Consider the following 14,996-nt stretch of genomic DNA (forward strand, 5'->3'; position numbering starts at 1 on the left):
AGGAGCAGCACTTTAGAATTTTGAACTTCTAGTGTTTTATTTTGAACAATAAATAAGCTGGGACTGTGTAACAAAACCTAAAAGCTGAGAATTCTGGTGGATTTTCTCCCCTTGTGGATCTTTTGGCAGCTTCAAGGCTGGAGCACAAAGCAGGACCTCAAATGAGGCTTTTTTATCCCCAAAATCCTCTCAGAGAGAGAATTCTGTGGCCAGGGTGTTGCACAGAGCATCCTTTAGAGGTGTTTATGAGGGAAAATCCAGCAAGGGCAGATCTCTGGAATGAGGGGGAGTTCAGAGGGAAAAAATCCTGAAATCCTTGCCCTGGGCTTGGAATTCTATCCGTGCTGTGATGGCAGCTGGCAGGGGAAGCTTTTTTGGGTGTGAGGGGCTCTGTGCAGGCCAGTGCAGCTGTTCTGGATGCTGCTCCTCTCACAGCTCTGCAGGTGCTTTCCTGACTCCCAGGAATTTGGATTTTCCCTCCCCAGTTGCTCCTGGTAGGCAGCGAGTTGGTTTGTAAAGAGATTTTTCCTTTGGAGGTTTCAGTCAGTTGTGCTCACTCGTAATTCTTCTGGTTTTCCTTGGGAAGTGAGGGGGATCAGACCTGCAGGAGGGATTTCCTGAGGTAAAGCTGGCTCTAGTCCTGCTGGTCTCACTTCACCCTAACCAGGGAGAGGCTGCAGTGGGGAAAATCAGCATTTTTAGACCCTATCCTGCTTCAGCTGGGAAATTCCAAGGACAAAGCCAGCAGGTGATTTCAGTGCCCTCACCCCCAGCAGCTCTGGCACTGCACAACTCCCTCCTGTCTTTTCCATGCTCATCCTTGGTGCCCTTTCCTGCTCCTGTTCCCAAAGTCTCTCTGTTGGGATGAGCCTTCCACAGCTTCAGTTTGTGCCAGACTCTGTATTTATTTCCTTTATTTGGAGCTGGTTCTTTTCCTGGGAAGAGAGAGGCAATAATTGCCTTGGTGCCACTCGTGATTTTGTAGATGTTTATCATAATTGCATTATTTCAGCTTCCTCATTAGGCTTCGTGGAGACTCTTGGTGTTATTTTTGGTGCCTTTATGAGTGTGTTCCCATTCCCACTGTCACAGAGCCCACATCCATGCGGATTTTGCTTTGGAATTTTTTCCACTGGTATTCACAAGAACGTTGTATTTGTATAAGAAGCTCTCATTCTCTTGGTTACACCAATAAATTTCCTGCTGTCCCGTTCCCCTTTGCAGGGCACCGATTCCCTTCAATCAGCAATCCAGCCAGAAATGCAGATAGAACACGGAGCCATCCAAATCCAGTGAGAGGATTGAGGAATGTTGGGGAGCTGGCAGTGAACTCCAGCCAGAAATGGAGTGGGAAGGGCTGGAAAAACCTCCCAGACCTCAGAACCTCCAGCCGTGCCCTGCTCGCCCACACCTGGGATAATCCCAGCTTCAGTCAGAGCTGCATCACGACACCAATCCAAGTCCTGGCCTTCAAAAGAACCCCGTGGGCTGCACTTAAATCCACTCAGAGAGGACAAAACAAATTTTTCATGGGGAGAGGAAGATCTCTCCTGCATCCAAACTGTGAGACTCCATCCCCGGCCATCCCGTTGGTCCCTCCTGTGAAAATGGAATGTCTGCAGATGTTTGGGGTATTGCTGCCCTGCAGTACCTGCTTTGCCACGTAGGGAAAGTTCCAGAGCTCAGATATTTTTCACTGTTGGAACAGCCTTTTTTTTTATTTGCTATGGTGTTTATAACAAAAAAAAAAAAAAGGAAAATATTTAAAAAATGGAAAAATCCCTTGACAGCAAGTCTTGGCCTTTTGCTGGTGTTTTCTGTTCAGTGTCATGAAAACTGTATTTGCAGAAGACTAACACTTTTGTTTGTACTGTTGCTTAACTACTTTTCTAGGGGAAAATGCTTTAAAATGCTGTAATTACGCATTTCTAATGAAAAATAAATGTGTATTTATGAATAGTGCAGCTCTAAGTTGCTCTGCCTTGGGAATGAGTCCGGGTTGGCTGGGCAGGAATGTTGTCCTGGAGGAGCTGGGGATGGATCCATATTCAGCCTCTCAGGAAGGACCCAATATCAGACCAGAATATTTTATTTTCAGAATATTTTAATATCAGAATATTTTATTTTCTAAATTCCCAATCCCAGACCATTTTATTTCCTAAATTCCCAATCCCAGACCATTTTATTTCATAAATTCCAGTGCAAGAAAAATGGGATTGTTGAGTTTTTGAGTGTGCAAAATGTAATGAATTTATGAAATAATTTTATTTAATTGAGCAATTCTGAGCTCTCTCCCTTTCAGTTCCTCCTGCCTGCTTTGTCCAGCAATTCCCCAGAGTGGCATCCATCCATCTGAACCCAACATCCAAGATCCAGGTGAAATCCCCTTTCCTCTGAAAGTTCTGGGAAATTTAATATGGATTTTGACAAAGCACCATTGTCCTATTTGCTAATCCTGAGTGCAAAGGAAACCTGTTTGCTGTCACCTGGTCATTTTAATGAGGCATGTTTTGGAAAATGAGGTTTGGAAAACAGATTTTGGAAAATAAGAGAGGGAGGTGTTGCTTTGTATTCGATTTTCAGCTGATTTCCCACAGGGTTATTCCCAATATATGGCTCATAATGCATTTAATGAATTGATAAATGAGGTATGGCCACAAATCCCACGTGCTGGAATCCAGGATAATTTGAATTTTTATTTTTTTCTTGCCAAAGGAAGGGTTAAGCACCCCCAGCCTCTGGGAATGTTGTCCCTGGTAAGTGTTACACTTTCTATAAATTCCTCCTTCTCTTTGGGATATTTCTTGACACAGAAGCACAATGCAGACAACCACAGCTTGTGGAGCTCGGGGTCTGCAGCAGGCGAGAAATTTGGCTGCTCTTCAGCTCCTTTTTGAGTGCTGTTCCTCAGCCTGGGGAACTTTGAAGAGCTTGGCACCCAAAGAGAGGCCTAAGAATAAAGTCAGGCCTGGACATTTTAATAATCATGGGAGCATGGGATGGTTTGGGTGGGAAGGGACCTTAAGGATGATCCAAATCCACCCCCTGCCATGGGCAGGGACACCTTCCACTATCCCAGGTTATTCCAGCCTGGCCTTGGACACTTCCAGGGATGGAGCAGCCACAGCTTCTCTGGGAAATCCATTCCAGGGCTCCCCACCCTCCCAGGGAACAGTTCCTTCCCAAAATCCATCCATCCCTATCCCCGGTGGGAATCTATTCCCTGTGTCCTGTCAGGTAGAGTTGGGAATTCCCCTCCATTCCTCTGGTTTGTGAACTCAGAATTTTGTCCTCTTTGCATTTTCCAGCTGAAGTTCAGGAGGAGGTTGAGCTCAGGAGGCTTCAGCACTGAGCCAGGGATTCTGGTGAGTATTCCCTGTCCCTGCTTCCTCGCTGGGGGTTGGATCTCCTTGTCCAGCAGGAAGGGTCTCCAGGAATGTTGGATTGATCTCCTTGTCCAGCAGGAAAGGTCTCCAGGAATGCTGGATGTGTTTTCCAGGCTGTTCCACCACGAATAAATCATTGCCCAAAGGAGTAATTCAGGGATGGATTCCCTCCTGGGAATGTCTCTGAGGTTCTGAGCAGGGTGAAGGCACTTTCACCTCGAGGTTGTCCCAAAGCCATGCACAAACCAGGAAGAAATCCTGGAAGTTTTGGAAGATAAAGAAGCAGAAGCCCCTGAGGGTCTGCCTGGCTCTGAGTTTGGGAGGGTTGGTGTTGGTTCGCCACAGATGTGGTTCCATCCTTGAAGGCAATTTTCAGTAAATCCCCTAGAAACACTCAGTTTACATCCCCTCTTACTCCCAGTCTCCTCTTTTCTACCAACGACACAATTTTCCCCTCATCAAACCTTCCAACAGCCTCACTGCCACGGTTTTTACCTCCTCACACTGTTTCTGTCCAAGAGAGATGGAGACCAGACATTTCTTGTGGGCTTAGACTTGGATCAGCTGCTTCTTTTACTGGAATTCATCTCATGCCCTGCAGAATCTAGGTTTTCCTGGGATGATTTTGGTGAGAGCAATATTTTGGTGTTCAGGGTTTTTTTGGGGGGAGGGGAAGAGCCTCTGGTTGCCCTACTTGGCCCTGCTGGTTATTTTTAATATTCAGTTCACTAAAGCCACGACCATTTATCCTGATTTTTACTAAAATTCTCTCAGTGGACCATTATTAAGACCCTTCAGATCATTTAATCTTGAATCCTGCCTGAAAAGAAGAATCCTTAAGGATTTCCTGATTAAAGCTAAAACATTCTGGTTTGATGGATTGTACAGCAAGAAATTGGTCTCAGAAAAGTGAGGGATGTGGGGAATTTCTTTCCTGCTTTTTCTTCCCTGTTAGTTTAATGTATTTTGTCTTGCAAAACAAATCTATAAAAACCATCACCCTCCTGTGACCCAAATAAACCAGAATGTCCTCATGAGCTGCATTTTCAGGCATTCCAGCATTGACACTTTGCCTGTAAAGCAAAGAATTCCATCCAAAAATAAAAAAGTTGCTCTGGTGCTCGTCTCCGTGGTGGAGCTCCTGCTCTGTGGAGATCCTCTGGTGGCCCTGGATTTTATTACCCAGTTCCATGGATATGGAGTTTCCTGTTAGAAAAACACCAGGAGAAAACCAATCCCTAAAAAAAAAAAAAAAAAACCCAAACCCCAAACCACTGCAGGATCTCAAACTCCTGTTAGCAATCCCTTCTCCTGCTGAATTCCCAGTTATCCCAGAGCTGCAGATTTGGAGCTGGAGCTGCAGTGGGGCAGGAGCTGTTTCCCATTATCAGGGATAAGAATGTTCCTCTCATTCCTGCTGATCCCAAAGCTCTGCCGGGAGCTGGGCTGGTCCAGAGGAGCCCTGGGCAGTCAGAGCTCATTTCCTGGGATGGAGATGGGAATAAGGGAATCGTTGAGCTGGGAAAAGGGAGCTCCTGCTCCCTGGGCTGCTGCAGGCACACAGAGCTGCCTCACGCTCCTCAAGGAGCCCAAAAAATGGGAATTTCGGCAGGAGGAGCCGTGCAGAGCCCACAGTCCAAGGCAGGGCTCAGCTCTCCTCTTTCTCAAGGTGATTTTTAATCAAATCTTGTTCCTTATCATGATAAATCAGATGGAAATGGATAAAAACCTGATTTTCCCCATTTGTGTCTCATACAAAGTTTAATTCAGCAGCAAATGTCTCCTTTGTTTAACTTCTTTTGCCTTTTTAAAATTCCACTTATTTTAAGTTTTCTCCTCTTTGTTTCCCATTCAATTTTTCCTTTTCTTGCAAAGGAAAAAATGTCTTTTAGTGATAAATAATTAAATTTCATATTTTGGGCAGAAAATATATTTTTATATATTTTACTTATTTTATTCATATGTGGATTTTTTAATTAACCAACAGGCAGGGAAAAGTTCTGTAGATCTGGTCCCTCTGCTTAATCTGTGTTTTGGGTGTTTAATTAAACTGCCCAGTTCCAGCTCTCCATCAGGTTTATGATGAGATTTTATTTTATATAGCTATTGTACTTTATTTAATGTATACAATTTTCCAGTAAATTGATTATTCCAGATTTTTCCTGTGAGTTCAAGTGGTGCTGAAACCCAACAAAAACCTGGCTGGAAAACTGAGTTTAGGCTGAGCTTGTGCTCATTGTCCCTCAGTGTTCCATGACCTGGACTTTGATGGGATTTCAGAAAATTACCATGAAAATGAGAAATGTCCCTGCTTCCCTGCTTTTCTTGGGGAACTTTGGGATTTCTGTTTTCCAGATGCACTGGGCTTGGCTGCCTCTGAAGCACCGAGATCCAAGGGATTTGCTGTTTGGTTGTTGCCACAGGGACACAGCTCTGCTGCCCAGGGATTGGAATTATTCCAGCTGGGAGTGATGGACTCTCCATTCCATTTGCCAGTGCCTTGCTGGGAAAAGCAGGAAAAAACAAACTGGGAAGTGTCCAGCACTGCTTGAGTGGCTGAAAGGTATGCTTCAGAGATATCTTATATATATATATATATATATATATTTATATATTTTTATATTTTTATATATTTATATTTATATTTATATTTATATTTATATTTATATTTATATTTATATTTATTTCAGGTATTTATTTATATTTATTTTTAGAACTAGATGTATTTATCTATTTATAGATCCATGTTAAATAAATATATACACCACATATTAAATATAGGTATATTTATTTTCATGTGCATCATATATAAAATATCAATTTATTTATATATATAAATATGTACAATATATAATATATAGTATATAATTTCTATATACACACCATGTATACAATATCTATATTTATTTGTATAGATGCACCATGGATACTATATATTAATACATTTTTATATTAATACACCATATATACAACATATATTTAAATTTAGATACACATTATTTATAGTTATAGTTATAGTTATAGTTATAGTTATAGTTACAGTTATAGTTTATTTTTATTATATTTTTGGTTTCATTTTTATTTTTATATTTATTATATTCTATTTCTATTTGTTTCTATTTCTACTTCTACTTCTATTTTCTATATTAATAATAACAAATATTCTTATGATAATATTATTATGAATATTATTAATAATATCTATTATAATAAAACATTTCTTTTTATATATTTCTACATTTATAAACCCCATGCTCTGCTGCATTCTGCATTCCATTAATCAGCAAAAACTAAAGCAATTTTAGCCCTTAATTTCATGCACAGGAAGATGGTTTTCAGTGGGCTGAGTTAACAGCCCCCAGTTGGCAATTCCAGCCTTTGATGCTAATTGGGAACATTTCAGTCAATATCCAGATTTTCCCCGCAGTTCCCGCTGGCAGTGACCCCAAAGCTCCCTTTGGGAGCCCTCAGGTGATGGCCCTGGCAGCTCTGCTGGCTCCAGTTGGGGTGGAGCAGCAAACTCCCACTTTGGTGCCTTTTCTCCCCAAATTCCTGCTCCCAGCTCCTCGGGGGGTTCGGGCAGCTCCATCCGATGGGATTTGTCCTCGGGGCCATCTGCCTTGCACAATTCCTGGGATTTTACAGCCATTGCATGACTCAATCCTCCCTCAACTCTCTTAATCCCCCTGCTCTAATGGGCTCCCTGCTCTCCTCAGCAAAACCAGCAGAGAAATTAAAGAAAAAAAAAATCCAAATGTTCGGAGAAGAGGAGGAGGGAGGAATCCAGGGAAAAGCAGGCAGAAAAACCGAGGAGCTGTTTGTTGGTTTGGTTGGATCCCTCCCTCCTTTTCCTCGCTCAGGTTGCCTTTCCCTCCTCTCTGCAGCCCAGGGAGGGGGTTCCTGGGAAATTGCTCCTTGTGTGGCATGAAGCAGCTCCCCAAATTTCCTCGCTCACCCCAGGAGCAGCAGCGCTGGAGGTAGGCAGGGGCGAGGCGGAGGGGAGCGGCTTGGGGGGGATTTTCCATCTTTTTTTCCTTTCCCATTTTGTTTATCCCTTGCTGGGTTTTGAAGGAGTCTGTAAACATCTGGGGGGGATTACATCTGGTTTGGGTTCTGCCTGAAATTCCTGGGAGTTTCGTTCAGTTGAGCGCTAGAACGAAACCAGCAGCTCCTCTGGCAGGTTCTGCCTCAGGAATTTCCAAAAATAAACTCTGCATCCCCACTCGTCCCCCTCTGACACTTCCCTGAGTTTTCATGGAAGTTTTCTTGTGTGGCAAAGAGCTCAGTGAACCCGGAGTTCGGTGACAAGAATGATTCCCTTTTATTTTCCATATTGTAAAGAGTGGAATGTCTTAATTTTCCTGCCAGAAAATCGACTTTGTAGGAATATTCCCTTAAGAACTTTGGAACGTCTTTGCATGGATTGACAGTTTTCCGTGCTGATCCTTTCTTTGAGCAAACATGACACTTTTGGCAATGACAAAATTCATTGATAGGAAGGTGGGATTTTTGTGTTTGGTTGTGGTTTCATTTTGGGATTCACCTGTGTCATTCCCTGCTCCCATCCCAGCTCTGTGCTGCCCGGGTGTCCTGGGATTTGAGGTCCCTCAGGCTCTGGGCTCCAAGTGCAGATCTTGGCAGCTTTAATCCGTGTGCAAATCCATCAAGTTGAGGTTAAATTAAAAATCTCATTATTGCAGTTTTGCTGTTGGGAAGAAGAATTGGGGAAAAGCTTTTCAGTTTGGGCAGGGAAGGAACTGCAGGGGAAATCCAGGTGGGAATTGAGGCAGAGGGACTGGCAGTGTCCAGAGGAGGAGGAGGAGGAGCAATGCCCAAACAGCTCTGGAGTGGAGGATTCCTCATCTTCAGGTCCCCTCTGCCACTGCCAAATGTCACCAAATGCAGCCCCATGGGGCCATCAGGTGCCTTGGGATGGGAATGGGATGGGAATGGGAATGGGAATGGGAATGGGAATGGGAATAGGAATAGGAATGGGAATGGGAATGGGAATGGGAATGGGAATGGAAATGGGAATGGGAATGGGAATGGGAATGGGAATGGGAATAGGAATAGGAATAGGAATAGGAATAGGAATAGGAATAGGAATAGGAATAGGAATAGGAATAGGAATGGGAATGGAAATGGTGTCTGGCAGCCTGGGATGGATGTGCAGGGCTGATCCCAAGGGATGCCCCTGGATCCACACAGTCCAGAGTCCCTGGATCCATTCCCAGGCTCTGTCCCTCTGCTCCCTCCCTGTCCCAAAAAGCACCACCCAATAATGTGGGAAACATCCTGAATTTAGAGAATCAGGGATCATTCAGGTTGGAAAAGACCCTTAGGGCCATCAAGTCCAACCATCCCCCAGCACTCCAAGGTTTAGGGCTGGACAACCCTTCTGGGCAAGAAATGGTTCCTAATATTGAGGAAATAAATGTTTTGCTCAAGTGAAGTTCTCAAAGTAGGAGGGTTGAGTTGGGCTAAAAGGGCTTTTACTGGGTTTTGACCAGAGGAACAGTGGGTTCTTGCCTCCCTTGTTTGTGAGGGACAGCAAACTTCTGGCTGGAAACCCATGGACTGATCAACAGTGTAATAAAAAAATTTGAGATAAAAACAGTTTTTAAAAGCCTTGAAACCTTTAATCCTTTGGGGCTGGTTTCTGAAGGTCCAGAATTGAGAATATCATAATTAAAAAGAGCTTTCCTACAGCACAGAGTTAATAAGCAGAGAACACCCAAGAAAACATTGATTTTTCACTTAAAATGCCCCCTTTCCCTCTTCCTGAGGTTTTGGTGGGTGCTGACCAGACAGACCCTTCCAGCAAAAGGAGGGTTAACTCCTGGAGAAAGGGGGTGGGGAGGGAATCCCAGCTTGGAACTTGAGACTTTCCAGCTGAGAAAGAAAGATTTGGAGATGCAGACGTAATCCCAGAGCTCTGCAATCAGCTCCCTGTCAAAGGAAAAGCACATAAAAAACTGCCCAGGGCACTGGGTGCAGGGCAGGACAGGACCAGCAGTGCCACCACCTCCTCCAGGGTGAGTAGGGAAAAACTTCCCTTCTAAACTCTTGGAAAATGGGTGAAATATTGGGAATGGCTGGGTGGGAAGGTCAGGAGCAGAGGAGAATTTGGATTGTTTGGTACCAGTTGCAGTAGGTGATCTCTTAATTCAGGTTTTCCTGAACTGGGGGGGGGGTCTGGAGCAGAATCTCTGCTCTTTCCTGCTGTAAATCCAAAATTCCCCATGAGCTGCCAAGCACTGCAAACAAACTCATGGAGTGGGAATGCAAATTTGTGTGGATTTCCTCTCAAAGTGGGAGCATTTTGATTTCCGTGCCTTAGCTCCTTCAGCTTGAGCTGCTCTCCTTATCTGCCTGCTCCAGCTGCAGGGTTCCAGGTAATCTCTGCCTTCAGGATGGGCTTTCCTGAGCTCTGGAGCATCCTGGTGGAGCTCCACACTCTGTCTGCTGCCTGTGGGATGCTCCACAGCTGCTGCACTGAGTGGGGGGTTTGTGCTCAGAGCATCCAAGGATTTTCTGATTGATCCAGGCACCATGAAGGATGGGAAGAGATGCTGCAGCTTTGGTTTCCAAGCCTGCCAGGTGCACGGGGATGTGGTGTTCCAGCTGCTGTGTGATTTATTGCAGCGTTTTTACTGATATTATTATTGTTATTAATAATATTGGTATTTATGGAGCAGTTCACGGTTAACGCGCTCGGCTCCCCGAACCGCTTCACGCTGGGTTTTGTGGGGATGTGTTTGTGAAATGCCTGTTTTCCATTACAAAACTGAGAGATAAACGAAGATGACAGTCACATTTTCCTAACATAAATTTCTCCCTTTCCCTGTGCTCCTTGGAAACCATAAATTCCAGCAGCCTGGCTGCCTGCTCCAGACATCAAAAGGCCCCGGGTTTACAAGGCCTGCTTGCCTGGGTCAGGTCCTGTGCAGGAGAGACACAGATGATCCAAATCATCCACATGACAACAGAAAGCTGGGATGGGAAGCAGAGTGAAAGGAGGAAGCTGGACATTGTGGGAGGGGAAGGAAAATCTCCTGAGAGGACTTGTCTCAGCTGATGCAGTTCAGGTGGTGGGGAGAGATTTTCCTGCTTTTCCTGGCCAGTCAACATCTTCCTGTTTTCCTGCTCCTGCCCTAAATGTTTTCAGCCCTAAGAGCTCAACCTTTTGAGCTCAAACTCGTGGCCAAGTTGTTGTCTCATCTCATCTCCATAAATGCAACATCCTTTGCTCTTGGCCTCGCTGGATGCTGCCTTCTGCCCAGATCACATCCATTCACAAGCTTCCTCTGGCACATCAAATACTCAGCAGGACTTTTGCTGTCCTCACCCCATATCCTGCTCTCATTTCAATCTGCTCCTTCCTCCCTGCTGCCCCTTGCCCTTGGCAGGACCAAAATTTCAATGCAAACAGTGAAAATGCAAAATCCCAATGCAATTTCAATGCTTCCTTTAGTCCCATTCCCTGCTTCCCTGAACCTTCTGCCCCTTTGAGCTTGGATCATCCTTCCTTATGCAGCACCTACCACCTTTTGGTGGGATATTAAGAGTATTTCATCCTTGAATCCAGCTCTCACCAGCTCAGAGCTCTGGATCAGTGATATTTCTCTTTTTATAATAATTATGCCAAGAATAAACATAATTACCTCGGAATGATGACACTGAATAAACCCAAGGCTCAAGTTACAGATGAGAAACCTGGTTCTGTTTTTTTGCTCTGCTTTAAAAACTTCCCTGTGCCTTGAAGAGCAGCTCAAACCAACTGAGCTGTTGAAATAAACCCTTTTTTACATCTTCAACCTGCTGAGTGCTCATCAACACAGGGAAACCCTCAGTAACCAACACCCCAAAGGGTAAGAACAAAGAATCCTGGGGCACATTATTTTAGTCCATTATTTTAGGTCTTAATATTTGCCATAGGTAAATTCAGTTTCTAAATAATAATAATAACAATAAAAGTAAGAAGAAAAATTATTTGCTTCCACACAGAACCAAGGTCTAAAATCCACTCTTTTCCCTCAGCCATCTCTCTCTTAAACCCAGACAAAAAATTCACTTTTTCCTCAACCCCCTGTCTTAAACCAGGTCTAGAATCCACTCTTCTCCAATCTCTCATCCACCTCTTTTAACCCAGATATAAAATCCCTATTTTCCCTCACCTGTGGATGTTCCCCTTCTCTCAGTCTCAGCCCTGGGGTGAGGATTTGGCTGCTGGCTCAGCATTCCCATGTCTTGCTCCTGCTGCTCTTCCCAAGCCTGGATTAGGACCTCTCCTAAGGAGCTGTCTGGGTCCTGAGCCTGGATTAGGACCTCTCCTAAGGAGCTGTCTGGGTCCTGAGCCTGGATTAGGACCTCTCCTGAGGAGCTGTCTGGGTCCTGAGCCTGGATTAGGACCTCTCCTGAGGAGCTGTCTGGGTCCTGAGCCTGGATTAGGACCTCTCCTAAGGAGCTGTCTGGGTCCTGAGCCTGGTCTAGGACCTCTCCTAAGGAGCTGTCTGGGTCCTGAGCCTGGATTAGGACCTCTCCTGAGGAGCTGTCTGGGTCCTGAGCCTGGTCTAGGACCTCTCCTAAGGAGCTGTCTGGGTCCTGAGCCTGGATTAGGACCTCTCCTAAGGAGCTGTCTGGGTCCTGAGCCTGCCAAGAGCCGAGGCAGCTCCTGCCTGGGACACATGGAGAGTGGCAGTGTCTGACCTTTGCAGTTCTCTCTTGGGAAAGGGGAGACAAAAAGGCAAGAAATAAAGCAAACAAAACAAGGAACAGCTCTGCAAGTGCCAGAAGCAAAAGCCAGTACAGATAGCAAGCTGTTGGGGTTTTTTTTTTCCCTCTTCTATTTTTAATCTGCTTAGTTTCATTTTCCTCTGGAACCCGTGGAAAGGAGGAGTTTCTGGATAAGGAAAAGTGACTGAACTTGTGCTGAGACAGAAATAATCTGGTAATCAGTGCAAGGAAGGGGGACACAAAACTACGTGACCACTGAGCTGAAGTTTGGGCAAATCTCTCTTTGTCTGGGACATTTTCCTGCTTTTGCAGAGAGCTCCAGCCCCAGATCCAATCTCAGGGCAGTGTTATTACAAGAATTCATCTCTGAAACCCCAGCAGAATTTGTTTGGATTGCTAATTTCCTCAAGGCCTGGGGATATGCTGAAGTGGAGGAAATCCACACACAGGGTATCCAGTTGCAGGGTCTCTGAGGGGTGGGAAATCGCTTCCCAAACGTGCCTAATAGTCCTGGAGTGGAGAAATTATTAGAGCTGATTACACCCTGAACCAACAAACCATCAAAGCAGATCCTAGCCAGGGATGTGGGTGCTGAAAGAGCAGGAAAATGGATGGGACAGTGGGGAGATAAGGGCTCCACGCTGCTCTTGCTGTGTTTGTCCCTGGGTAGAGCCACATCAGTGGCTAAATTACATTTCTTTCAGTGAAGCTCTTAACGAGGAGCTTGTAATTGCCAGCATGGAGGAGTCATGTGTGGCTTTCATCCAGTTCTCTGCTTTTTGGGACTCTTGAAAGATGGAAACCAGCTCGTTTTTACCTTCAGACTGACCTCGGGTGTCCTTACTCTGGATGTGACAGGTCCAGTCCTTGCTGTCCCCTCCACAGGGGATGTGGTGACACTGCTGCTCATCCCCCCCTGAGGTCGTGGGGAGGGTTTTGCCTGGCCTTGGACACTTCCAGAGATCCATGGGCAGCCCAGCCTCTCTGGGAAATCCATTCCAGGGCCTCCCTGCCCTCCCAGGGAGAAACGGATAGGAATTTATGATGGCTCTTTCCTCAGAGACCCCAAATCACCACCTTAAATCTGAAATATCCCAGGAGAAGCAGGGAAAGTCAGCAAGGCCTGAACTCCCTGACTCAAGCAGAGGGATTTTCCTGGAGAATTTGAACTGAATCCCTGCAGGACGCCTGCCCTGAGGCCTGTCCCTCCCCTGGGTGATGCAGGGGCTGCTCAGACACCTCCAGGACAGCTCCGGTCCCTCGGGATCTCACAGGGAGCTGTGGTTCCTCTGCCAGCAGGGACACTCTGGGGTGTCCCCGTGGGTGACTGTCCCTGGGACATTCCCCAAGGAATGGCATCTGCCCTGGGAAACCTTGGAGATGAGGAACTCCTGAGGAGGTGGCACCTGTGGCTGACCCAAGGGGGTTTGGTGCTCACCTGTCTGGTCTCATGAAATCCATGTCTTAAAACCAACATCCAGGGGAAATCCTGGAGAATTTAACAGAATTCTCACTTTTTTTCCAACCCTCCTTTGTTGGTTTGATGTTTGAGGTGTAGCTTTGTCCCAGACAAACCACATTAACACAAACCCAATTCTGGTCCTTCTCCCCAGCAATTTGTGCTGTTCCAGCTGGAAAAACAGGATTCCCTTCAGGAAGCCCCTTCAGGAGTGAGAGATCTGCAGAGCTCTCAGCCCCCAGGGCCTCAAGGTTAGTGGATTTTCTGTTGCATCCTTTTAAAAACCACTGGAACTGCAGCAGGATGGGGATTTATTGTGGAGGATAAATATCCCCTGCAAGGAACCTCACAAGGATATGGAAAAGTGGTTCCAAAAGCAAGGTAAGCAGAGGAATCTATATTTTCCCTAATTTATTCCTTCTCCACCATCCTGGATGGAAGAGGAGCCTAGGTTTGTTTGCACCTTGCATGAAAAATGATTTTTTCTTTTTCCTAATGATTAGAATTTGTATAAATTGACAATATCACAAAGGACAGGGTGAGAAAGAGCAGCTCCAGAGCTGGGTGTTAATTATTCTCCTGTTGAAGTTTGCTGTTGAGCTCACGTTAATTGTGTTTAATCACAGCTTTAAGGACAGGTTTCAGCCCTGCCAGGAATGAGGGAATTCCCTGAGTCTCTTCCCAGTGCTGGGTTCTCCTTGCTCAGATCATCAGTTTGGATTTTCTCTTGTTTCCTATTTTATCCACATTATTACAGAAGATGCAGGGCAGAAAAAGGAGGAATTCATGCAAATTAAGGGCTGAGGAGGAGAAAATCCAAACTGTTTTGGCTCTGGGAGCTCCCAGGGTTTCCCTGTGGAGACAGGGAAGTGAAAAGAAGCAGGAAAGGAAAATCCAAGGCAGGGAAGGCACTTGAAGGCCCTTCCCATCTGTCCCTCCCCTCTTGAGCAGCACCTCCCACTCCAGGAAAAGCACAAAAAGTCAGGAGATGGTGAGGACAGAATTTGTTTTTAATTTGCTTTCCCCAAGTTTTAATAATCCCCGATGCTGTTAATAATCCATTTATATTCCTCTAAAGAACAGGACTAATAAACTTCCTTTTTTCTAAGGTAGTGCCTGTTCAGGGGGTTAAACATCCTGCCAGGTGCTATTCCAAAAAAAGAGCAGGGATTGAAACTCCAGGAATTTCAGTCTGCAGGACAAAAAAAAAAAAAAAAAAAAAAAAAAAAAAAAAAAAAAAAAAAAAAAAAAAAGACTTATTTGAAGCTTGGGTAGGTCTGGATTTTCAGTGTCTACAACCTCCCTCCCCCCTAAAATAACACTTCAGCCATGACGAGGGAAACCTTGGGCCAAGTTTTACAACTTAACCACATGCAGAAGTGCTTATGCAACTGCTGCCTTGAAAATGAACTCAG

The 14,996-nt window shown here is 45.1% G+C and overlaps 2 protein-coding genes across 5 annotated transcripts in view; both read left to right on the forward strand.

Moving 5' to 3' along the window:
• Window positions 1-1,754, forward strand: part of LOC119705404 (BTG3 associated nuclear protein) — a 112,027-nt gene extending 110,273 nt beyond the window's left edge. For both annotated transcript variants that reach the window (XM_038147752.1, XM_038147753.1), the window contains exon 13: window positions 1,225-1,754. In XM_038147752.1, coding sequence (XP_038003680.1) covers window positions 1,225-1,296 — 72 coding nt within the window. In that variant the 3' untranslated portion in view covers window positions 1,297-1,754. The remainder of the gene's footprint in view (window positions 1-1,224) is intronic.
• Window positions 1,755-1,897: 143 nt separating this feature from the next.
• Window positions 1,898-14,996, forward strand: part of ZNF469 (zinc finger protein 469) — a 194,073-nt gene continuing 180,974 nt past the window's right edge. Inside the window, exons 1-4 of one of the 3 annotated variants that reach the window (XM_038147748.1) lie at window positions 1,898-2,756; window positions 3,309-5,949; window positions 7,271-7,363; window positions 13,736-13,832. The gene's annotated coding sequence lies outside the window, so the exon portion shown is untranslated. Of the gene's footprint in view, window positions 2,757-3,308; window positions 5,950-7,270; window positions 7,364-8,849; window positions 9,422-11,841; window positions 13,833-14,996 lie in introns of those variants that run through there. The other 2 variants (XM_038147749.1, XM_038147750.1) reach the window with 2 other exon arrangements.

Source organism: Motacilla alba, chromosome 11 (assembly GCF_015832195.1).
Source record: "Motacilla alba alba isolate MOTALB_02 chromosome 11, Motacilla_alba_V1.0_pri, whole genome shotgun sequence".
Classification (NCBI taxonomy): Eukaryota; Metazoa; Chordata; class Aves; order Passeriformes; family Motacillidae; genus Motacilla; species Motacilla alba.